The sequence below is a fragment of the Balaenoptera ricei genome, chromosome X (assembly GCF_028023285.1).
Source record: "Balaenoptera ricei isolate mBalRic1 chromosome X, mBalRic1.hap2, whole genome shotgun sequence".
In the NCBI taxonomy this organism is placed as follows: domain Eukaryota; kingdom Metazoa; phylum Chordata; class Mammalia; order Artiodactyla; family Balaenopteridae; genus Balaenoptera; species Balaenoptera ricei.
In genome coordinates, this window is record NC_082660.1 from 83,703,040 (window position 1) to 83,730,124 (window position 27,085).

Sequence of the window (27,085 nt, forward strand, 5' to 3'; positions counted from 1 at the left end):
TGAGTTCTTGCAAAATGTTGAGTTCAACGATACATTGCCTTAAGGGGAAGGACCAATCATTACTTCCCAAGAGGTCAGCATATAGCATAGGCTTGGTCTGAGTTTAGAAAAACATACTATAGGAGATAGATTTTTATGGGTTATCAGTATTCTACCTTATCTATCTCAGTCATCACATTGTCTAAAAAATGATGTTGAACATATATGGCAATATATTACAATTTACATTTATTTAGTTAATGTAACATGTTGGGAATAAAAGAAAATATTTATTTGTACTTAACTTTGTTAAACTCTCTTTTTAGCTTTCATTCCTGGACTAAAGAAAGGTACAGTAGAAATCAACACAAATCATAACCATGGTGCATTTATCATTTTAAAATGAATTTGTGTTTGTTTTAAGAACTTTTGGCCTCTTCATTTCTCATAAAACATTGCAATTTCAACTGTTTGCTTCAAACACATTTTTAGTATGTTTAAAATGAACTGATATCTAGGAAAGGTATCAGTCATTTGGATATCTTATATAACTGGATGCTTTTTCCAAGTTATGTGTAATTAATCTTTAGATGTTAATGTGACCCTGTAGTCATTTATTTGACTTACAGTAGTTACTTTCAAATTACCTATGAATTTAATTATTCATTTTTCTCCTCTGACAGTATAAGCATATTTAGGATTTTGTCTGAGGATGCATTTAATATATAATTCTACTTTTCTATATTTTCATTTGAAATTGATCTGTAAACCGTGAATGCTGTATACATGCCTAACAAAATAATCCAAGTTGACATTCTTTGTGAACTTGTAAATAATATGCATTTTCTTTGCCAAAAAATATATATAGATTACATGTGAATCTATACTAAGTCATGGTCAACAGAAAACAAATATCTTTAAATATGGAGTTTAAGCAATCAGTTAAAATGTATATAATTTTACTGTGCTGATAAAGTTTTAAAATGATGCAGGATATTTTGAATGTTCCAAATATATTTGCATTCTCTGTGTATATGCACCAATTTCTTTATTGTGTATTTCATATTTCATAGTTCAGGATGGATCTATCATATTGTTTCATTGCTATTTAAGACAATAATTCATTTCACTTCACACACTTTTAAAATATGTTACAGTCCATCAATATTTTGACCGAGTGGAAATAGCACTCAAAGAATAATTTTTTCTGAAATCAGTCATAAAAATCTAAATCGTTATGTAAAGAACTTCCCCTTTAATTTTTAATTTTGACATATCATCAATACTAACAGCATATGTTATTATTTTTGGTATTTTAAATGTTTTTTCAATGTTGCTTTGGTCTTTTTACATTGCATTGGCATAGTTCTCTTGTGATCTTATGTAATTTGTTTTAATGTCCATGATAAATTTTTAACTACAATCTAACTAGCAGAATTTCAAGCTAAATATTTTATTCCCCATGAAAATCTTGAGTATTCAACATTTACATGGGTTATTCAGGTGAAAGTGGCTGCATTGCATGTACTTTTCATTTTTTCTCTCCGCTTTTCATTAGTTTTTATGTGTCCCATGATAGATACTGTTCAGAAACTAGAGCTATATAAAGTCATGGTGATACTTTTGTGGTTGTGATGCAAAGTCAAGGTGTTTTGAGCATAACTACTCAGAGGCATAGTGGAAACAACATTTGAATGTGAGCCAGGACATCTAGAGTTCTAATGACAGTTCTGCACCTGACTAGATGCATACTGGCCAAGTCATTTAAACTCAGAGTCTTTATTTTCTTCTTTCTCTCATTAAAAAAATCTAGTAATCATAATTATGCTTAAGCCTCAGGAGAATTCATGCTGCTAAAACATGACAACATAATAATAATAATAATCACAAATTTAAAAAAAAACAAAAGTGTGTACAGTTCTATACGCTGTCCCTAATAACCTACAAATGTTTTTACCTTAATACACCACTGCTATGTGTAAGTTCTATCATTTTATCCATTTTTGCAGAGATAGCAACTGAGGCAAAGAAAGGCTAAATAATATAGAAATTCATTTGATAAAATGAATTAAAGCACTCTCCCTGTATAAAACACTACTATTACTTAGATTTTTGAACCTTCATCAATACACCAATGAGTAATGATCATTGCAATTAAACTCATATTTTAAATCTTGCTCTAATTGATATTTATTTAGTATATTCATATGCAACTGGGCTCTGCCTCCAACTGCACTGAAACACCATAGTACCTTTTGTAGTTACATTCTATGATAATTTTCATACCATATTTTATATATCCATTTTCCATCAACTCATTTGAGTAGACTTGCTATTATTTAACTCACGTAGCACAATTTCTTAAGCATATTTTATGTAGTTAAGTGTTAGTTTATAAGAGGAAAAAGCCCTCTGCGACTCTAATCATAAATTTATAAAACTAAGATCATTTCGTTTATTTAGCTCTTCTATTGAAGGGTGACTGATAACCAGGGATGACATTGAGTTTTTTTTCTTAAATACAAAAATATGTAGGCTTTTTCCCTCACAGTAAATAAGATATATACATGCAAATTCTTATAGTAAGAGAATTACTTTTAATTCTGGTATGCTTTTCTTGTCCCCAAGGAAGAACTTGCAAATATATACTTGGCAGTTCATTCAGAGCAAATTCTTTTGTACCTCCTTCTGAGGAAAACATACATTAATAAACATTTATAAATTAATACATTTCATTGAATTTGCTTGCAAGTGTACTTTCCTTTATTGTGGGCATGTTTTAATGTAAGGTGAGAGTTTTAGCTATAATATATCAATTACATTTTCTGTTTTCATTGAGGTCTAGGGTTTGAGCAATAGAATGTCAACTGGTTTGTCTACCTGCAGTCATTCGTTGTCCATAGTAATGTTCAGTTGTCCAAGCTGAGTGTTGGCATATCGTTACAGTGTTTTATTACCCTTCTGGCCTTCAAATAACTCTCAGGGATCTGTTCTTGAGAGAGGTTTCCATATTTATTGTTAGTACTCAAGGGTCAGCTGTAATTTAGGAGTTCATTACTTTAGACTTGAAATGTTGAATTTGAGTCAGGAGAAGCTGTTTAGAGATTAGAATGTGGGGGGAAAAGTAGGCTGAAGTGGAAGGTTCTAGGAAAGACTGGGGAAATGAGTTATCTCTCAGCCAAATGAATCACCTCACCTATCGTCATCCAACTACTTAGTTAATAAGAGTTTGTGAACATAAAATATAATTCATCCTTATGCATGATAGATATGGAGTTTTTCATATGTCAATTAGTAAGAAAAGTAATGTCTTCTCATAAGGTATCTTTTTTTTTTTTCATGGCCAGGAGTTAATGAAACTGCATGTGTAAGTTTCAAAATGAAAAATTTATAGCACAGGCCATAATATTAATCACTTCATGTTATAATTTATATAGTATCTCCCTAAATTCTCAGACCAAAGGACTAAATCAATATGCAGTTTTGTTAGTTTTGTTTTAGATTACTAATAGTAGACTCTAGAATGTCATAGAGCAATATTTGTGAAAGGAATTAAATCTAATGAAGCATTTGCATATCTTACTATCTAAAATTGCCTTCTTTAGATCATGTATAACAAGTTAATTCCACCATATTATATATTATACAGTGACACATAGAACTAGAAAAAAACATGCCTTATGATAAAATTATATTGTTTTTTAATGTTTTTTTACAATGAAGAAAAAAAAGAAACAAATGTGACACTATTTATCACATAATAGTAGACTAATTAGTAGAAAATTTAGTATCTTTTTGAGGCTATGCAGTGTATTAAAGTTAGAAAATGGGTGCAGTACTTTAGTGTTATCATTCTGATAAAAACTCTTGGCATAGCTTTGAACCAGTATATAATTTGTGAATAAAAAAATGCATACTTTAAACTTTATGTTCTGGGTATATACTACTGTCTTTTAAAAAATCTTTGTAGGGAAATAAATAGTATTTCTAGGTGACATATTGGTCAGCTGCTTGTTAGCAAATCATGGCTTGAACATTTAAATGAGCCATAAACATTACTTCTGCTACAGCTAATAAGAATAGTAACCCTGATTTCATAAAGCATAATTTTATTATACATCACTCTTCTCTTACATTGCCTTGAAATTGATACTATTTGACTGACACAGTAAAATGATAAAATATTACTTTACTTTCATTTGCAGATGCCATATCAAAAGCTGGGTCTACTATGAGGCAGAATTTTTCTATTGAAATATACTTTACAAACAGGTGTTTTTTCAAGGACACACATAACAATTGATTGTTGAAAAGGCAACTTTCTCATTAGGTAAATTGTCTATCTGAGAATATAGCCCAGGAGTCTTGAAGTTCAAGTAATTTATTATCATTGATTTTGATCAGCACTGTCACTGGAAATATAATGAAGGACACATATATAATTTTAAATTGTCTAGGGACCACATTTAAAAAACAAACAAACAAAAAAAACCAACAATAGGTGAAATTAATTTTACCAATATATTTTATTTAACCCAACATAAGCAAAATATCATTATTCCAACAGGTAATCAATATAAAAATTTTCTATAAGATAGTTTACATTTCTTTTCATAGTAAGTCTGGAAATCTGGCATGCATTTTACACATAACAGCACATCTCAGTTCCAACTAGCCACATTTTAAGTGTTCAATAGCTATGTGTGGCTAGTGGCTGCTACATCAAAAAAGCTTCAGATCTCTCTCAAAGACTAAGGATTTGGGATTGGGCTGCAGAGAAAAAAAGGGCTTTGGTATACATTGGCTTGATATTATACCTTGAAGAAAAACAAACAAACAAAATCCCTTGAAAACCTTGAATTTATCCTTGCTCATCTGAGGACATTTTCCCCCTGGCTGGCCAAAGTTCAAAGAAAAAAAGAAAACATTTGGGAAGGGTACTCTTGTTGATTTTTGCTGCCATGGGGGATGAAAAAATGTCCAATGTGAAACAGCAAAGGGCTGTATAGATCAAAGTCAACACTTTCAATTGCAGACTTTTTGTCATATGTTTGAGGCTCTTAAGAACGACAATTCATTGCAATTTGCTCTCCTTGAAATTCTTGAGTAGTTTTCGAGAGGAGCCTTCAGTAGAGAACACTGATTGGTGCTTGTTAATCTCGAGGCATGGATGATTTAAAAACGTGTATTGTATAGGGTTTTATAATAATCAATATGTATCACTATCAGAACTTGAGCCAGAAGGCTGAAAAGTTTCTATCTTCCAGTTCACATAAAATGTGATACTTCAATTTTAAAAGATTAGCAATATGATTTACCATGTTAATGTGAATGTAAGAATGTGAATTTCTAAGAATATTAAATAAGAGCATGTAATTTCTTAAACAAATCTAAAATATTTATATAATAGATGTCTGCATGTGTTATTCATGGTGCTCATGCTCACAGGGTGTATTTCCTAGGTCCATCCGCTATAAAAATGATTCTAAATAGTGCTGTGTGTCAGAGACAATTTAAAGCATTGATTTCTTCACTTGATAATCACTTATTACTGGTCCAAAATATCACCAAGCTAAAAACAGAAAACACCTTACAAAGTGATGAACTGCAATGCTCATTTAATAAGACAACATTCAAGTAAATCGAAAAATGCTTTATGTTCTTAACTACAATTATATCTAATTATATTGTTGCTTATAGGTAAAGATATGGAATATAGTATTTACCTATTATTCAGAATCCAAGTGAAATTTATAAAATTTTAACAGTTTGCATTTTGAAGAAACTGACTGTTGAAGGCTTTACACAGTTTGAATTTATATCAGATTAACAAAAATTGCATTTTCTTTGCTGTCTATATTTGTTGCTGTTCTCCAAATGTAACAATATCTTAGAAGATAAGAGGGAAGAAATAGGGAACTTTAGAAAACTCATATTAAATACTTTCCAAATATATTGACTTTGGCCTTCTTAAGCTTTTTCTAATGTGTTTAAAATGCAAAGAATAAGAATATTTAGAAAAGTAACAAAAAGAGGGGAAAGACTTTTGTCAGCAAATGTCAGAATATATAAAGGTTTAACAAAAACAAGATGGTAGGTGTGTAGAAATTGATAGATCAATGTGGTAAAATAGTAAATAAGCTGACCATAATGCATACCTGAAGTTAATATATGATTTAAAAATAATCAAAACCAGAGGTAAACAAATATGTATGAATTATTAAACAAATTGTGCTGTGAAATTTGGCAAAGTATTTGGAAAAAGATCATCACTCCAAAATACAGATCCAAAAAAATTATAGTAGGTCAAAGATATAACTATAAACCTGGGGACATACAGTAGAAGAAAATATGTGAATATTAATTAATCAAAGAAATGAACATTTAAAATTTTATTCCTGAATATCTGTATAATTTGTGACAAAACTAGTTCCAAACATTTCTGATAAAAATATTTCGTTGAATTGAAATACTGAAATTAGTTCTCATGTTACACTATGGAAATTACTGTTACTCCTGGTTAGTTTTACCAAAAGTTTCAATTCTAGAGTGATTCTATTGTCATTAATTTAGACATAGCTCTTGAAAGAAAGGATGATTGCAGAAGGCAGACTGTATGGCACTAAGTAATAGCTATTCTCTTTTTTTAAATATTGATTTTTATGATAATGATAATAATAATCACCAACTTTTAATGAGTAGGTATAAAACATTACTCATTGTTCACATTTCAAAGCAGAGACAGATGAAGTCTGTCACTTTCAAACAATGGGTTATTTTTAAATAGGTGATTGTATGATTTCTTCTAACAATATTTCATCAAACTGGCTTATATTTGTAGATGTAGCCCTATTGCTCCTTTCATGCTAATGTACATTGAGAGTAAAGAGTTTCCTAAAAGCCTTGCACAGACCTGCCTTTTCCTCCCAACCTTCCCTTTCACAGACCTCTTGACAGCTCTCGACGGCTCTCTTTCCCTTTGCTTCCTTTTATTCAACAATCTTTTTTGAGTATCTGGTACATGCCAGGCACTATACTAATTCCCTTCCTTCATCTTTTAATCTCTCTCCAATAGGCAAGGGATGACATGGGAGAAAATTAGTAGTATAGTTATAGTTAGAGATGGAAGTTAGATAGAGGCAGAGGTAGAGTTATTTATTCATAAATAGATGAAATTACGATTTTAATATTAATGTTCCATGGTATACTTTGTAGGAAGATTTAACATATTGTGACCTTGCATTAGGATAACATAGAGATAAATTTCAAATGGGATTGCTAGAAAAAAACTATATACAATTTTCAACATTTTCTCAAAATATTCAGAGGCAGAAGTATAAACCAAAGAGTCTGCCTGGGTGGATCACTTTGAGAATGTACTCTTTCATGCCTGCTATATGATTGCATTTCAGTTTAATATCAAAATGGTCCATGCGTAGCTTCATCATGAAAAATGATATTGGAATTTTGTTGAAAACTGTATAAACAAAACTACTTTTTAATCATATGTACTTCTGCATATTCTTCCACATTTTTCAAGCTGCTAAAGCAATCAGGATTGACTGAAAGTCAGATAACAGAACTACTTAACTTGATAATCTAATTTTAGGCTCAAGTATAAAAGCATCCACTTTCCTTAGTTATCAGTAACTGCTCTGCCTAATTTATTTTTGAGGTTAGTTCTATGACTCCCCTAAACTTAATATTTTATTATAATTAGTTGATGTTCAAAAAAACAGCATTGTTATGAAGGGAAAATACTACCAAGGTTTTATTTATTCCATATGTTGTTTTAGGTTTTCTGGCAAGAACTCTGAATTTCCATTTTATCTATGATAATATTATAATAATAATTCTTATTTACAGTTTAATGGAAATTCAAAATTAGGGTTATACCATACACATTTGCTTACTTTTAGAATTTACTTAAGAAATATCACCCAATCAAGTAATACTTTCTTGAAAAGACTCTCTACTGGAAATTGTAAAAATTTTTTAACTAATTAATTAACACATCCTAATTTAAAAGGATTTGTTGCATTGTTATGGGATTTAGTTGTAGTGTGCGTTGCAGTTTCTTCAACTTTTCAATTTTCCCTTGAATACAACTATTGTAAACGTTTTCTCTTTGAAAGCTTATATAGCAGAACTAATATATGTTGATTTAGTGCTTTTATTGAGATATAATTCACATAATATACAATTCACCCCTTTAGAATGTACAATTCAGTTGTTTTAAATATATTCATAAATGTGTGCAACCTTCACCACTATTGATTTCCAGAACATTTTCATCACCCACAAAGACCCACATAACCATTAGCAGTAACACCCTAATCCCCCATATCTGCATTCTGGCAACCAATACTCTCACTTCTGTCTCTAGATTTGCCTATATAGGAAATTTCATAAAATAGAATCATACACTATGTAGTCTATTATGTCTGACTTCTTTTACATAGCATAATGTTTTCAAGATTCACCTGCATTATAGTATATATCAGTACTTCATTCCTTTGTAAGGCTGAGTAATATATCATTGTATTGTATGATACACACATTTTGTTTATCCATTAATCAGTTGATAGAAATGTGGGTGTTTTCATCTTTTGGCTGTTATGAATAATGCTGCTACGAACATTTGTGTACAAGTTTTTGCGTGAACATGTTTTCAGTTCTCTTCAGTGTATATTTAAAAGAGTAGAATTGCTGGGCCATGTGTTAACATTATGTTTAATATTTTAAGGAACTGCCAAACTGTTTTCCAAAGTGACTGTACCATTTAACATTCCCATCAGCACTGTATGGTGGTTTTGATTTCTCCAAATTCTTACCAACACTTGTCAATATCTGTCTTTTTAATTGTAACCACAGTAACGGGTGTGCATTATTATCTCATTTTGGCATTGATTTACATTTTGCTAATGATTAATGATGCTCAGAAGATTTACATGTGTTTATTGGCCATTTGTATATCTTCTTTGGAGAAAAGTTTATTTGAATACCTTTCATTTTTCTTTTGGAGTTTTTTTTTTTTTTAATTATTGAGTTGTAAGAGTTCTTTATAAATTCTGGATGCTAGTTACATAAAAGATATACAATCTGCAAATAATTCTTTTCATTCTGTAGGTTGTCTTTTTATTTTCTTGATAGTGTCTTTTGAAGTACAAAAGTTATTTTCATGAAGTCTTATTTGTCTGTTTTTTATTTGTCTGTTGATGCTTTAGGTTTTTGCGTCAAGAAATCAATGTCTAATACAAGGTCTTCAAGATTTGCACCCATGTTTTCTTCTAAAAAATGTATAGTTTTAGTTCTTACGTTTAGGTTTTTGATTCATTTTGAGTTAATATTTGTATATGGTATGAGTTAAGAATCCAACTTCATTTTTTTGAATGTGGAAATCAAATTGTTCCAGCAGCATTTGTTGAAAAGACTATTCCTTACCCATTGAACTCTCTTGACATTCATGTCAAAAATTGAGCAAAATGAATAGTTTATTTCGGGAATATAAATTGTGGTCTATTAATCAACATGTCTATCTTCATGATTGTACCACAAACGCTTGATTATTGTAATTGCGTGTTAAGTTTTGCTATCAGAAAGCATTTCTCCAAATTTGTTCCTCCTTTTCAAGATTGTTTTTGCTAATATGGATCTCTTGAATTTCTGAAACAACTTTAGGATCAGCAAGTCAATTTCTTAAAAAAAAATCAGCTCAGATTTTAATAAAAATTGTATTGGATATATAGAACAATTTAGGAAGCATTGCCATTTTAATAATATTAAGTCATCTAATCCATGAACACATATCTTTCAATTTATTTAAATTTTCTTTAATTTCTTGATTTTTTGTAGTTTTAATATACAAGTATTGAACTTCTTTGGTTAAATCGGTTCCTAAATAGTTTATTCATTTAATGTGAATAGAATTGTTTTTAAATTTCAATTTCAAATTTTTCACAGCTAGTTCATAAAAATTGACTTTTCTATGTAGATCTTGTATCCTGCAACCTTATTAAATTGTTTATTAAGTCTAATAGTATTTATGTGTATTTCTTTGGATTTTTTGTATACATTATTTCACCTGTGAATAGAGAGAGTTTTACTTCTTCCCTTCCAATATGAATGTCTTTTATCTCCTTTTCTTGCCTAATATCCTTCTTTGTCTCTAGTAACATTTTTTGTCTTAATGTGTTTTTTGTCTCATGTTAATACAATTACTCCACTCCTCTTTTGATTACTGTTTGCATGGTATCTATTTTTCCATCATTTTGTTTTCAACCAATTTGTATTTTTGAATCTAAAGTGTTTCTCTTGTGGCCAGCGCATAGTTGGATGATTTTTCAATTTATTCTGTCAATCTATATCTTTTGATTGAAGTGTTTAATCTGTTTACATTTAAGGTAATTACCGAGTTAGGACTTGCATTTTTTTTTTATCAATTTTATACACATCAGTGTATACATGTCAATCCCAAGTGCCCAATTCATCACACCCCCACCTCCACCCCCCACGGCTTTCCCCACCTTGGTGTCCATATGTTTGTTCTCTACATCTGTGTCTCAATTTCTGCCCTGCAAACCAGTTCATCTGTACGATTTTTCTAGGTTCCACATATATGCGTTAATACACGATATTTGTTTTCCTGTTTCTGACTTACTTCACTCTGTATGACAGTCTCTAGATCCATCCACAAATGACCCAATTTCGTCCCTTTTTATGGCTGAGTAATATTCCATTGTATATATGTACCACTTCTTCTTTATCCATTCGTCTGTCGATGGGCATTTAGGTTGCTTCCATGACCAAGCTATTGTAAATAGTGCTGCAGCGAACATTGGGGTGTGTGTGTCTTTTTGAATTGTAGTTTTCTCTAGGTATATGCCCAGTAGTGGGATTGCTGGATCATATGGTAATTCTATTTTTAGTTTTTTAAGGAACCTCCATACTGTTCTCCATAGTGGCTGTATCAATTTACATTCCCACCAACAGTGCAAGAGGGTTCCCTTTTCTCCACACCCTCTCCAGCATTTGTTGTTTGTAGATTTTCTGATGAAGCCTGTTCTAACTGGTGTGAGGTGATACCTCAGTGTAGTTTTGATTTGCATTTCTCTAATAATTAGTGATGTTGAGCAGCTTTTCATGTGCTTCTTGGCCGTCTGTATGCCTTCTTTGGAGAAATGTCTATTTAGGTCTTCTGCCCACTTTTGGGTTGGGTCGTTTGTTTTTTTAATATCGAGCTGCATGAGCTGTTTATATATTTTGGAGATTAATCCTTAGTCCGTTGATTCGTTTGCAAATATTTTCTCCCATTCTAAGGGTTGTCTTTTCATCGTGTTTATGGTTTCCTTTGCTGTGCAAAAGCTTTGAAGTTTCATTAGGTCCCATTTGTCTATTTTTGTTTTTATTTCCATTACTCTACGAGGTGAGTCAAAAAAGATCTTGCTGTGATTTATGTCAAAGAGTGTTCTTCCTATGTTTTCCTCTAAGACTTTTATAGTGTCTGGTCTTACATTTAGGTCTCAAATCCATTTTGAGTTTATTTTTTTTGTATGGTGCCAGGGAGTGTTCTAATTTCATTCTTTTACATGTAGCTGTCCAGTTTTCCCAGCACCACTTATTGAAGAGACTGTATTTTCTCCATTGTATATCCTTGCCTCCTTTGTCATAGATTAGTTAACCATAGGTATGTGGGTTTACCTCTGGGCTTTCTATCTTGTTCCATTGATCTATATTTCTGTTTTTGTGCCAGTACCATATTGTCTTGATTACTGTAACTTTGTAGTATAGTCTGAAGTCAGGGAGTCTGATTCCTCCAGCTCCGTTTTTTTCCCTCAAGACTGCTTTGGCTATTCGGGGTCTTTTGTGTCTCCATACAAATTTTAAGAGTTTTTGTTCTAGTTCCGTAAAAAATGCCATTGGAAATTTGATAGGGATTGCATTGAATCTGTAGATTGCTTTGGGTAGTACAGTCATTTTCACAATATTGATTCTTCCAATACAAGAACATGGTATATCTCTAGCATCTGTTTAATTTCTTTCATCAGTGTCTTATAGTTTTCTGCATACAGGTCTTTTGTCTCCCTAGGTTGGTTTATTCCTAGGTATTTTACTGTTTTTGTTGCAATGGTAAATGGGAGTGTTTCCTTAATTTCTCTTTCAGATTTTTCGTTGTTAGTGTATAGGAATGCAAGAGATTTCTGTGCATTAATTTTGTATCCTGCAACTTTACCAAATTCATTGATTAGCTCTAGTAGTTTTCTGGTGGCATCTTTAGGATTCTCTATGTATAGTATCATGTCATCTGCAAACAGTGAGAGGTTTACTTCTTGCTTTCCAATTTGTATTCATTTTATTTATTTTTCTTTTCTGATTGCTGTGGCTAGGACTTCCAAAAATATGTTGAATAATAGTGATGAGAGTGGACATCCTTGTCTTTTTCCTGATCTTAGAGAAAATGCTTTCAATTTTTCACCATTGAGAATGATGTTTGCTGTGGGTTTGTTGTATATAGCCTTTATTATGTTGAGGTAGGTTCCGTCTATGCCCACTTTCTGGAGAGTGTTTATCATAAATGGGTGTTGAATTTTGTCAAAAGCTTTTTCTGCATCTATTGAGATGATCATATGGTTTTTATTCTTCAATTTGTTAATATGGTGTATCACATTGATTGATTTGCGTATATTGAAGAATCCTTGCATCCCTGGGGTAAATCCCACTTGATCATGGTGCATGATCCTTTTAATGTGTTGTTGGATTCTGTTTGCTAGTATTTTGTTGAGGATTTTTGCATCTATATTCATCAGTGATATTGGTCTGTAATTTTCTTTCTTTGTAGTGTCTTTGTCTGGTTTTGGTATCAGGGTGATGGTGGCCTCATAGAATGAGTTTGGAAGTGTTCCTTCCTCTGCAATTTTTTGGAAGAGTTTGAGAAGGATTGGTGTTAGCTCTTCTCTAAATGTTTGATAGAATCCACCTGTGAAGCCATCTGGTCCTGGACTTTTGTTTGTTGGAAGATTTTTAATCACAGTTTCAATTTCATTACTTGTGATTGGTCTGTTCATATTATCTATTTCTTCCTGGTTCAGTCATGGAAGGTTATACCTTTCTAAGAATTTGTCCACTTCTTCCAGGTTGTCCATTTTATTGGCATAGAGGTGCTTGTAGTAGTCTCTTAGGATGCTTTGTATTTCTGCGGTATCTGTTGTAACTTCTCCTTTTTCATTTCTAATTTTATTGATTTGAGTCCTCTCCCTCTTTTTCTTGATGAGTCTGGCTAATGGCTTATCAATTTTGTTTATCTTCTCAAAGAACCAGCTTTTAGTTTTATTGATCTTTGTTATTGTTTTCTTTGTTTCTATTTCATTTATTCCTGTTCTGATCTTTATGATTTCTTTCCTTCTGCTAACTTTGGGTTTTGTTTGTTCTTCTTTCTCTAGTTCCTTTAGGTGTAACGTTAGATTGTTTATTTGAGATTTTTCTTGTTTCTTGAGGTAGGCTTGTACAGCTATAAACTTCCCTCTTAGAACTGCTTTTGCTGCCTCCCATAGGTTTTGTATCGTTATGTTTTCATTGTCATTTGTCTCTAGGTAGTTTTTGATTTTCTCTTTGATTTCTTCAGTGAACTCTTGGTTATTTAGTAACGTATTGTTGAGCCTCCATATGTTTGTGTTTTTTACGTTTTTTCCCTGTAATTGATTTCTAATCTCATAGCGTTGTGGTCAGAAAAGATGATTGATATGATTTCAATTTTCTTAAATTTACTGAGGCTTGATTTATGACCCAAGATGTCCCATGTGCACTTGAGAGGAAAGTGTAATCTGCTGTTTTTGGATGGAATGCCCTATAAATATCAATTAAACCTATCTGTTCTATTGTGTCATTTAAAGCTTCTGTTTCCTTATTTATTTTCATTTTGGATGATCTGTTCATGGGTGTAAGTGAGGTGTTAAAGTCCCCCACTATTACTGTGTTACTGTCGATTTCCTCTTTTACAGCTGTTAGCAGTTGCCTTATGTACTGTGGTGCTCCTATGTTGGGTGCATATATATTTATAATTGTTATATCTTCTTCTTGGATTGATCCCTTGATCATGTAGTGTCCTTATTATGATTATGTAGTGTCCTTCCTTGTCTCTTGTAGCATTCTTTATTTTAACGTCTATTTTATCTGATATGAGTATTGCTACTCCAGCTTTCTTTTGATTTCCATTTGCGTGGAATATCTTTTTCCATCCCCTCACTTTCAGTCTGTATGTGTCCCTAGGTCTGAAGTGGGTCTCTTATAGACAGCATATAGATGGGTCTTGTTTTTGTATCCATTCAGCAAGCCTGTGTCTTTTGGTTGGAGCATTTAATCCATTTGCATTTAAGGTAATTATTGATATGTATGTTTTTATGACCATTTTCTTAATTGTTATGGGTTTGTTTTTGTAGGTCCTTTTCTTCTCTTGTGTTTCCCACTTAGAGAAGTTCCTTTAGCATTTGTTGTAGAGCTGGTTTGGTGGTGCTGAATTCTCTTAGCTTTTGCTTGTCTGTAAAGCTTTTGATTTCTCCATCGAATCTGAATGAGATCCTTGCCAAGTAGAGTAATCTTGGTTGTAGGTTCTTCCCTTTCATCACTCTAAGTATATCATGCCACTCCCTTCCTTTTGATTGAAGTGTTTAAGCTGTTTACATTTAAGGTAATTACCAATTTAGGACTTGCATTTTTAATTTTACTATTTGTTTTCAATATGTCTTACGTATTTTTGTTCCTTTGTTCCTCCATTGCTATCCTCTTTTTTGTTAAATGACTATTTTAACAAATTTCATTACTTTTATTATATTTTTGAGTTATTTTCTTAGTGGTTACTTTGGGGATTTTAATGAACAATGCAGTTTATAACAATCTAGTTCTGATTAACACAAACCTAATTTTAATAGGGTATAAAAACTGCTCCTATATAGTTCCATTCTCTCTCCCCTCCATAGTGCTGTTATTGTCATACGAATTATGTCTTTATATATTGTATGTCAATCAAAAGATTTATAGTTATTGTTTTATACAGTTCTCTTTTAAATCAAATGGGAGAAAAATTTACAAATAGGAAATAAATTATATTATCTTTTATATTTACCTATGCATTTATTTCACCAGCATTTGAGATACTCTCCAGTGTCCTTTTATTTCAGTCTGAAGGCCTCCCTTTATTATTTCTTGTAAGGCAGGTTTTCTAGTAATGGAATCTCTCATTTAAAAACAAAGCTGGGGGGCTTCCCTGGTGGCCCAGTGGTTGAGAATCTGCCTGCCAATGCAGGGGACACGGGTTCGAGCCCTGGTCTGGGAAGATCCCACATACCATGGAGCAACTAAGCCCGTGAGCCACAGCTGCTGAGCCTGCGCGTCTGGAGCCTGTGCTCCGCAATGGGAGAAGCCGCGATAGTGAGAGGCCCGCGCACCGCGGTGAAGAGTGGCCCCCGCTCGCCACAACTAGAGAAAGCCCTTGCACAGAAACGAAGACCTAACACAGCCAAAAATAAATAAATAAATAAATAAATAATAAAAATAAAGGAATTCCTTTAAAAAAAAAAGCTGGGAATGTCTTAATTTGTTTTTCATTGTTGAAAGATAGTTTTACAAGGCAAAGAATTCTTGGTTGAAGTAATTTTCTTTCTACAGTTTGAACACTTCTGGCCTTTACAGTTTCTGATGGGAAGTCCATTGTCAATCTTATTAAGGATTCTTTGTACAGGATGAGTCATATGTCTCTTGCTACTTTCAAGATTCTCTCTTGGTCTTTGTCTTTCAAGTGTTTGATTATGTTGTGGTTAGGTGTTTATTAGAGTTCATTCAGCTTCTCAGATGTGTATATTAATGTATTTTACCAAATTTGGGGCTGGTTTTGGTGATTATTTCTTCAGATATTATTTCTTTTTTATCTTCTGCTTCTCGGATTCCCATTATGAATATATTGGTCCATCTGATGGTGTTGCACAGGTGTCTTCATTTTTCTTCATTCTTTTTTAGTTCTTTTCCACCTATAGACAATTTTATTTGACCTATCTTTAAGTTTGTTGGTTCTTCTTCATGTGCCAATCTTCTGATGATAGTCTTCAGTGAATTTTTCATTTCAGTTATCATACTTTTCAATACCAGATTATCTACTTGTTTCTTTTTACAATTTCTACCTCTTTATTGATATCCTTTATTAAGTGAGACATTATTCCCATGCTTTAAAAAAAATTCTTTAGACATAATTTCCTTTCATTCTTTGAACATATTTAAAGTAGATGCTTAAAGTCTGTATCTAATAAGTCCAATGTCCGCACTTTCTCAGGGACAGCTTCTATTTATAGCTTTTATTCCTATGAATAAGTCATAATTTCTTATTTCTTTGTATGTTTTATAATTTTTTTGAAAACTGGCTATTTAAAATAGTACAATGTGGCAACTCTAGAAATCAGATTCTCCCCCATCCCCAGGATATTTTTTGTTGTTGCTGACAGTTGTATTTTTTGTTTGTTTATTTAATTACTTTTCTTAACTAATTCTCTAAACTGTGTATTCTTTATTATGCATGGTCACTGAAGTATTTACCTGAATAGCTAACTGGTAAGCTAATGATTGGGCAGTGCTTTCTTTAAATGCCTGGAACTATAAATCTCCTAGTTTTTGCTGAGAAGATTTTTGTGTCTATTGAGCCATGCCTTCAACACTCAGCCAGGCACTTTACACCTCTACCCTTAGCCTTTACTTCTGCTCATACAGAACCTCAATATCAGCCAAAGGCAAAAGTTGAGGGCTTTCTCAGGTCCTTCCTGAGAATGTAATCAGGGCTACCCTTATGTGTTTGTAGTTATCCAAGAATATATTGTGGCTTATCAAAGGCCTTGTTGAAATTCATTCCCCACCTTTTCTTTTAAGCTTTTTGGTAAGTCTATTATGTACTCCCTGTTATCCATCACCTCAGGAAGCAGAAATGTCAAAACACTTGCCTGTAATTGTTTTCAACATCAGCTCTCTGGGAGAAGGCTTTTAGCGCTGGGTGAGCTCTGTATCAGCTTAAAAGTAAGTCTTACAGGGGACCACAAAACAGGTAATATAATGAAAACCCTTTGGGAATGAGGCTTTTCAAATAACTTCAATTCCATTCTACTCTCTCCAGGGGTTACCAAACTGCCCCAGGAATATGGGTTGTTATTTTTCAAGGCTACTACTGAAGTGAAGGGTTGAGAATGAGTCTAGCGTAAGCTAAAACATGACAAATCTTGCTGTTCTTTTAGAGGTAAAATTGTTTTTCTTGAATAAACCTTCTCTGGATTGCTTAAAGACTTTGGTTAGCTTCAAGAGTTCTGAAAAAAATTGGTTCTGATATTTTGGCCAGTGTTTTCTTTGTTTTCATGGAAGAGAGGATTTTGAAAATTTCTTACTCTACAGTGTTAGCTGGCACCAGTCCTGGAATCAGTTTTAGGTGTGATTACATTTATTGAATACGTTTCATCTGATTATAGTATTAAAAATACAATACAGTCTATTTTCCTACTAGTTAAACTATACCATTAGAAATAAGAAGTTAAAATAATAACAACCTTTAATGGAGGGCATAATTCTGAATTCTTTATCTCTTTTAGTCCTCACATGGTAAATGTTATCTTCAGTTTACAGATGAAGAAACAAAGGTCAAAATACTATATATTTACCATTTCACAGATAGTCGAAGCAAGATTTTGAACCTAATTCTCTATACCTTCAATTCCCATTGTTTCAACCATCAAAATTTAATTATAAATCTCCGTACTTAAAAATCTTATATCTTGTGAAGTATAGTGACAATATAAAATTTAGCTTTAAACAAAATATCTGACAGTATGTTGGGTGCTCAGTATTCTGTGAACAGTTTTCAATTGTGAAATGGGGAAATAAAACAACTGGACTATGTTTATGTTATGATAATAAATTCTATTATTTTACTAGCTAAAAATACTCTTATTATCGTGTTCACTGATATATATCTAATGCCTAGGTTAGTGTCTGGCTCATAATGAATTAATATTGATTACTCAATCATGCATTAATGGCATCATATAGAGTATTTAATTATTAATAAATAATTGTTTACTGAATTTATTTTCATTATTTGTAGATTGAATATGTTACAACAATACAGTATATTAGCGAAAATTTTTTCATAATGAGCTGAGATCTATGGTTCAACAAATATTCATGTTTTATGGTACCAAGTAATATGGATTCCTTACAACAGCATAGAATAAAAAGTACAGATTTATCAAAATTTGAGAATGTGTGTAAAAATAACATCAGAGAGAAAGTTGATGTAAAAATACGCTTACTGAGGTTATAGGATATATAAAATTTTTTCAGAAGGTAAAACAGAATATAGGTTAAGTATCATTAACAGAAATGGTGAAGTTAAATCAATAACAACTGCTTTTTTTCCTAATATTCCTTGGAATTGTATATATTTTGAGGTTATTTACACACAAAAAAATAAATTTTAAATAATTTTGACATCACTTATATTTAAGAAAGAAAATATTCACATTTAAAGTCAATTTTATAGATTGAAGTTAGTTTATTGAAAGGTTTTTTTTCTGATATTCATAGCTGATCTGTCATGATCATTGAAAATGACATTTTTTCTAAATAAACGGTCAATTCAAGGATAGATTCATACATCTCATTATGATAAATTCCTCACAAATAAAATAAAATAATGACAGGGTAAAGATTACGAGAAATCTTGATATAATTCTTATACAGTATATCTTGGTCTGAAAATTATGTATAAAACAAGCAGAATCAACAGAACTAGAACAAAAGTAGATTGTTACAAAATAAACCTTATATTAAATTTTTATTACTAGAAATTTATCCTTAATTTTTACTTAAACTAACAATACTTTAATATCTTGAAAGAAATCCCTAATTTTTCTTATAAAATTTAATTTGCACATTTTAGACATATAGAACACCTAATACATGTAGGGAATTTGGTTCCATTTGGATAGCTAATCTCATTCTTTATCTCTGCTGTTTCAGTAACATAAGAAAAGTCTCCTGTCCACCAGGGAAAATTTTATAAGACTACTTTTCTTTGTAAATACAGATCTTCTACTGTATCAGGCTTCTACTGATAATCAAACAAGCTTTAAGGATTATGGAAATGATAGGCCTTTAATATAGTTTGAGATACTTTTAGAAATTTTCCACATGAAACAATTTATTGTTATCACTATAATTAAATCTAGATTTTAGAATAATAAAAATCTGAGATACAATTAGGAAAGACATATTTTAAGTATTTTTAAATTGATTCAATTTGACTAGTTTATTAAGAATTTAGCTATCTAACTGGTTCATAATTTTTATACGACTAAAGTTTCCAAGAATGATATCCATTCAGGTGGTAATAAGAAATTAGGTTACATTTTCTAATTCAATCTTTAAGTTTTTTTTTTTTTTTAACTTAAATTTTATAGTCACATAAATAATCCAGGTAATTCATACCAAATAACATTTTTCCTTCAGGTGTTTGAAAGAAAAGAGAATGTCAAACCTATTAGTGTTTGCTTTAAGTAAGCAAGCAGGTAGAAAACTGGTAGAAATGCTTTTAGAATTATGCCTTAGTAACTGCAAATTAACTTCTGAATATTAATTTGGCTATTAGATTTGCATATATACTTGGATATATAAATATAGATGATACAGATATATAGATACAGATACAGATATAGATATAGATAGATGGATGCAAATTTTATCAATCTTTCTGAGAGTTGCATACCTCCTCTGTTTTCAAAGTCAATTTATTAACAGGTTTCTAGTGAATATTTGTGACCAACACTTTGGATAGCACCTAAGATTACTAGAACAATAATCAAACAGATTACAGCAACTTTCTGTTTGTATTAGTTTCTTATTGCTGCTGTAACAAATTACCACAATCTTAATGTTTTAAAACAGAATAAGTTTATTATTTTACAGTGCCAGAGAGCAGAAGTCCAAAATGCACTTGGAAAAAATCAAGGCATTGATAGGACTGCGTAGCATTCTGGAGCCTCTAAAGGAGAATCCATTTTCTTGCCTTTTCGCAGTTTCTAAAGGCTACCAGCATTCCTTGGCTCATGACTTCTTACCATTTTCAAAGCCAGCAAAGGCTGGTTCAGTGTTTCTCACAATGTCATCGCTCTGGTTTTGACTCTTCTTCCTCCCTTTCCCCCATTTGAGGGCCCTCGTGACAACGTTGGGTCCACTGGGATAATCCAGGATAATTCCTTTAAGATCATCTGATTAACAAACTTAATTCCACCTACAACCTTACTTCTCCCTTGCCATGTATTATATAACATAATAAAGATTCCAAGGATTAGGATTTAGACATCTTGAGGATAGAAGATTTTATTCTGCCTACCACACCACACTTTACTGTTTGAAAAGCAACTTTTAATGCTGTAACCATGCTTAAAAGATGTCTAAACATTTTTAACAAAGGAGTTTCAATAACTTTGACCTTTCAGATATATCCAAGAAAACTGAGAACTATTTTGGAAATTGGGGTGATTTCTGACATTCCAGGTTCATTCAGGTTTTTAGGATATTAAATCCTGGTTGATTTTAAATGACCCATTCCACAATTTTCAACCTGACTTGGTGTAAAGATATTTCCTTGCATCAGCATTTCAAATTATAAACATATCTTTCTTCTTAGCAAAAACCCATTTAGCCTCTTAAAGGTACAGTTTCCTCATTTGTAAAATATAAATACCATTACGCAACTACTTCATAGCGTGTGGTGAGGATTTAATGAATTAATGCATACAAAGAACTTAGCACTGTCCTTTGGACATTGAAGATGTTCAGTATTATGCTAATATAATAACAGTTTTGTTATTTTCCCATTTTTATTATTTTTATGGATGCAAATTATACTGGATGCCTGCTTAGCCTTTAGGCAAAACTCGTTTTATTTTATTTTTATTCCAAATATAAATTAATAAAAGAGGTGCTGCTTGTTTTCATCAATCCATGAAATATTTTTTCTATGAATTTTAAAAATAAAGCTTCATGTGTAATTATATTCTTTTATCATTGTCAGTATTTTCAGGCGTATATGTCAAGTTAAAAAGCAAGAGAGATACTTCTTAATGAGTTTATCAAAGAAGCTTATAACTTGAATATGTTTTGAACCCTCTATTCTTATACTTAAGTACAATTAACCTTTACCTTTAACTAAGCTAACTTCTCTGTTAATTAGTGTCTAACTCTAAAGGTGATAAGGAGGTAGCAAGGTTAATTTGCATATTTTGCATATTTTAAAATCTAAACAAATCTTGATAGAAATTAATAGATGTATGCGTATAAATCTAAGGTTATAGCAACTCCCTCATACCCACATATGTTTTATTAAAATCGTAGGGACATTCTTCCTTTACTTGTTTTTCTTAGTCTTCAAACTTGTGTGTAAACTCCTTATAAATAGTCTCAACTTGACTGTTAGTTATAAATAGGAATATCTTTTTAAGAATTAGGCAGTAACATTTGCATTTTAACATCCATGGGAACGCTATATTGTGTCTGAATTAATAATCTGACACTAAACATTAAACAGTATTTTCTTTCTTATCTCATCCTTTGATACTTTTTAGCATATGAAGTGTTTTGAGGAAAGATGTGGAACATGTAAATTAATTGTCTTTTTTTACCCTTCAATGATAATTAGGGTATTTATTAAATTCCCTGAAGTCATATGACACACATCTAAACTCAAACTAAATTCTCTGCCTCTTGTAGGCTTTATGTATGACATTATGATAATCCAGATTCTATTTTTTTTAAATGACAAAATGAATTTATAAATCAACACAGACACATGGATTACCATAATTTTATAAAGAAAGAGAAAATTGTTACAATTGTGGCGTATGGCTTGTTTGACATTCCTTGCAGCTAAACAATTTATCACCTTTTACACAGACTATTGTCAGAGGTAGTGAAGGATTGCTGGGAAAACGGCATTTTCTCAATGCTTTGGAGTTTAAATTATTCCTCAAAGACACAGTTCCTGCAGTGGAGTATGTGGCTTTGTTGCCACTTGACCAACAGACTGCACCTTGCATGGGAAAAATTTGTCTCATTCTTTTCACATGTGATGCAAATACTGCTTTTTAAATATTTTTTTTAATTTTTTAATCACAAATGATTAGTAATAGCTTAGAGGAAAACACATACGCTGTTGAATTATTTCTATCTTTTATTCTTCACCATATATAAGTTGTACTAAGAGAGTTGCAATATATTTACAAAGGTACTTATTTATTTTTTTTGACTTTATCTTTTTTTAGAATTTTTATTGGAGTTTAGTTGATTTACAATGTTGTGTTAGTTTTGGGTGTACAGCAAAGTGAATCAATTATACATATACGTATATCCACTCTTTTTTAGCTTCTTTTCCCATATAGGCCATTACAGAGTATTGAGTAGATTTTCCTGTGCTATACAGTAGTTCCTTATTAGTTATCTTTTTTTTAATATAGTAGTGTGTATATGTCAATCCCAATCTCCTAATTTATCCCTCCCCCCCCTTTCCCCCCTGGTAACCATAAGTTTGTTTTCTACATCTGTGACTCTATTTCTGTTTTGTAAATAAGTTCATTTGTACCTTTTTTTTTTTAGATTCCATATATAAGCAATATCATATATTTTTCTCTGTCTGACTTACTTCACTCAGTATGACAATCTCTAGGTCCATCCATGTTGCTGCAAATGACATTATTTTGTTCTTTTTTATGGCTGAGTAATATTCCATTGTATATATGTATCACATCTTCTTTATCCACTCCTCTGTTGACGGACATTTAGGTTGCTTCCATGTCTTGGCTATTGTAAATAGTGCTGCAATGAACATTGGGGTGCATGTATCTTTTTGAATTATGGTTTTCTCTGGAAATATATCTCATTCTTTTCACATGTGATGCAAATATTGATTTTAATGATCATGATGCATATGAACAGTTTTGCATTGAAGAAGGAATGAGAGTACATAAATAGAAAAGTAGTTCTTCAAGATCATATAGTTAGTTTATGAAGGCCCAAAACCCAGATGAGTCAATAACACATGCTCAGGAAGTTCTATGTTCTTTCAGTTATATAGACTTTCCCCTGAGAAGTCTGAGAGAAAAATAAATAGATAGTCTGAGAGTCTGAGAGAAAAATAAAGTCTGAGAGAAAAATAAATAGATAGATGATAGATAGATTTTAGCAGCTCCATTGGGATATAATTTACATACCATAAAATTTACCCACTTAAAATATACAATTTAATGGGTTTTATATCTTCACAGAGTTGTGCAACCATAATCACAATCTAACTTTAGAACATTTTTGTCACCCAAGAAAAAAACCTATACCCATTAGCAGTCACTCCCAATTGTTCTACTCCATGCCCCTTGTTATAAACAACCATTAATCTACCTTCTGTCCCTATTGATTTGCCTACTCTGGATATTTAATATAAATGAAATTATTTACTTGGGATCTAATTGTCTTCTTTCACTTAGAATAATAGTTTCAAGGTTCATCTCTCTGGAGTATGTATATCAGTACCTCAATTCCTGGCTTTTTAATATTGTAGTATAAAAACATGACATAAAACATGACACCACCTTTAGCATTTTAAAATGTACAGTCCCGTAGTGTTTTATTGATGAATAATATCTCATAGTATGGATTACCACAAATTGTTTACCCAGTTAACACTTGATGGGTATTTGTTTTTTTCCCACTTTTTGGCTATTATGAATAATGCTGCTATCACCAACTGTATATACATTATTTTAACCTCTTTATTGGAGTATAATTGCTTTACAATGGTGTGTTAGTTTCTGCTTTATAAGAAAATGAATCAGCTAAACAAATACATATATCCCCATATCTCCTCCCTCTTGCATCTCCCTCCCATCCTTCCTATCCCACCCCTCTAGGTGGTCACAACGTACTGAGCTGATCTCCCTGTACTATGTGGCTGCTTCCCACTAGCTATCTATTTTACATTTGGTAGTGTATATATGTCCATATCACTCTCTCATGTCGTCCCAGCTTACCTTTCCCACTCTCCGTGTCCTCAAGTCCATTATCTACATCTGCATCTTTATTCCTGTCCTGCCCCTAGGTTCTTCAGAACCTTTTTTTTTTTTTTTTAGATTCCATATACATGTGTTAGCTTATGGTATTTGTTTTTCTCTTTCTGACTTACTTCACTCTGTATGAGAGACTCTAGATCCATCCACCTCACTACAAATAACTCCATTTCGTTTCTTTTTATGGCTCAGTAATATTCCATTGTATATATGTGCCACATCTTCTTTATCCATTCATCTGTCTATGGACACTTAGGTTGCTTCCATGTCCTGGCTATTGTAAATAGAACATAGAACATTGCAATGAACATTGTGGTACATGACTCTTTTTGAATTATGGATTTCTCAGGGTATATGTCCAGTAGTGGGATTGCTGGGTCAAATGGTATTTCTATTTTTAGTTTTTAAAGGAACCTCCATACTGTTTTCCATAGTGGCTGTATCAATTTACATTCCCACCAACAGTGCAAGAGTGTTCCCTTTCCTCCACACCCTCTCCAGAATTTATTGTTTGTAGATTTTTTGATGATGGCCATTCTGACCAGTATGAGATGATATCTCATTGTAGTTTTGATTCTCATTTCTCTAATGATTAGTAATGTTAGCATTCTTTCATGTGTTTGTTGGCAATCTGTATATCTTCTTTGGAGAAATGTCTATTTAGGTCTTCTGCCCATTTTTGGATTGGGCTGTTTGTTTCTTTGTTATTGAGCTGCATGAGCTGCTTGTAAATCTTGGAGATTAATCCTTTGTCAGTTGCTTCATTTGCAAATATTTTCTCCCATTCTGAGGGTGGTCTTCTGGTCTTGTTTATGGTTTCCTTTGCTGTGCAAAAGCTTTTAACTTTCATTAGGTCCCCTTTGTTTATTTTTGTTTTTATTTCTATTTCTCTAAGAGGTGGGTCAAAAAGGATCTTGCTGTGATTTATGTCATAGAGTGATCTGCCTATGTTTTCCTCTAAGAGTATTATAGTGTCTGACCTTACATTTAGGTCTTTAATCCATTTTGAGCTTATTTTAGTGTATGGCATCAGGGAGTGTTCTAATTTCATTCTTTTACATGTAGCTGTCCAGTTTTCCCAGCACCCCTTATTGAACAGGTGGTCTTTTCTCCATTGTATATTCTTGCCTCCTTTATCAAACATAAGGTGACCATATGTGTATGGGTTTATCTCTGGGCTTTCTATCCTGTTGCTTTGATCTATATTTCTGTTTTTATGCCAGTACCATACTGTCTTGATTACTAAAGCTTTGTAGTATAGTATGAAGTCAGGGAGCCTAATTCCTCCAGATCCGTTTTTCTTTCTCAAGATTGCTTTGGCTATTTGGGGTCTTTTGTGTTTCCATACAAATTGTGAAAATTTTTGTTCTAGGTCTGTGAAAAATGCCAATGGTAGTTTGATAGGGATTGCATTGAATCTGTAGATTGCTTTGGGTAATATAGTCATTTTCAAAATGTTGATTCTTCCAATCCAAGAACACGGTGTATCTCTCCATCTGTTGGTATCATCTTTAATTTCTTTCATCAGTGCCTTATAGTCTTCTGCATACAGGTCTTTTGTCACCTTAGGTAGGTTTATTCCTAGGTAATTTTTTCTTTTTGTAGCAGTGGTAAATGGGAGTGTTTCCTTAATTTCTCTTTCAGATTTTTCATCATTAGTGTATAGGAATGCAAGAGATTTCTGTGCAATAATTTTGTATCCTGCTACTTTACCGAATTCATTGATTAGCTCTAGTAGTGTTCTAGTAGCATCATTAGGATTCTCTATGTATAGTATCATGTCATCTGCAAACAGTGAGAGCTTTACTTCTTCTTTCCCGATTTGGATTCCATTTATTTATTTTTCTTCTTTGATTGCTGTGGCTAAAACTTCCAAAACTATGTTGAGTAATAGTGGTGAGAGTGGACAACCTGTTTTGTTCCTGATCGTAGAGGAAATGGTTTCAGTTTTTCACCACTGAGAGTGATGTGGGCTGTGGGTTTGTTATATATGGCCTTTATTATGTTGAGGAAAGTTCCCTCTACGTCTACTTTCTGGAGGTTTTTATCATAAATGTGTGTTGAATTTTGTCAAAAGCTTTCTCTGCATCTATTGAGATGATCATATGGATTTTCTCCTTCAATTTGTTAATATGGTGTATCACATTGATTGATTTGCATATATTGAAGAATCCTTGCATTCCTGGGATAAACCCCACTTGATCATGGTGGATTTTAATGTGCTGTTGGATTCTGATTGCTGGTATTTTGTTGAGGGTTTTTGCATCTAGGTTCATCAGTGATATTGGCCTGTAGTTTTCTTTCTTTGTGACATATTTGGTGTGGGTATCAGGGTGATGCTGGCCTCATAGAATGAGTTTGGGAGTGTTCCTCCCTCTGCTATATTTTGGAAGAGTTTGAGAAGGATAGGTGTTAGCTCTTCTCTAAATGTTTGATAGAATTCGCCTGTGAAGCCATCTGGTCCTGGGCTTTTGTTTGTTGGAAGATTTTTAATCACAGCCTCAATTTCAGTGCTTGTGATTGGTCTGTTTATATTTTCTGTTTCTTCCTTGTTCAGTCTCAGAAGGTTGTGCATTTCTAAGAACTTGTCCACTTCTTCCAGGTTGTCCATTTTATTGGCATGCAGTTGCTTGTAGTAATCTCTCATGATGCTTTCTATTTCTGCATTGTCAGTTGTTACTTCTCCTTTTACATTTCTAATTCTATTGATTTGTGTCTTCTCCCATTTTTTCTTGATAAGTATGGCTAATGTTTTATCAATTTTGTGTATCATCTCAAAGAACCAGGTTTTAGTTTTATTGATCGTTGCTATCATTTCCTTCATTTCTTTTTCATTCATTTCTGATCTGATCTTTATGATTTCTTTCCTTCTGCTAACTTTAGGGTCTTTTTGTTTTTCTTTCTCTAGTTGCTTTAGGTGTAAGGTTAGGTTGTTTATTCGAGATGTTTCTTGTTTCTTGAAGTAAGAT

General features: G+C 32.2%; 1 protein-coding gene across 1 annotated transcript in view; it reads left to right on the plus strand.

Annotated features, from left to right (window-relative positions):
* The window catches only part of PCDH11X (protocadherin 11 X-linked), a 685,545-nt gene that overhangs the window by 576,322 nt on the left and 82,138 nt on the right, over positions 1–27,085 (plus strand). The window contains exon 7 of the mRNA XM_059911038.1: positions 306–329. Within this exon, the coding sequence (XP_059767021.1) occupies positions 306–329 (24 nt within the window). The remainder of the gene's footprint in view (positions 1–305; positions 330–27,085) is intronic.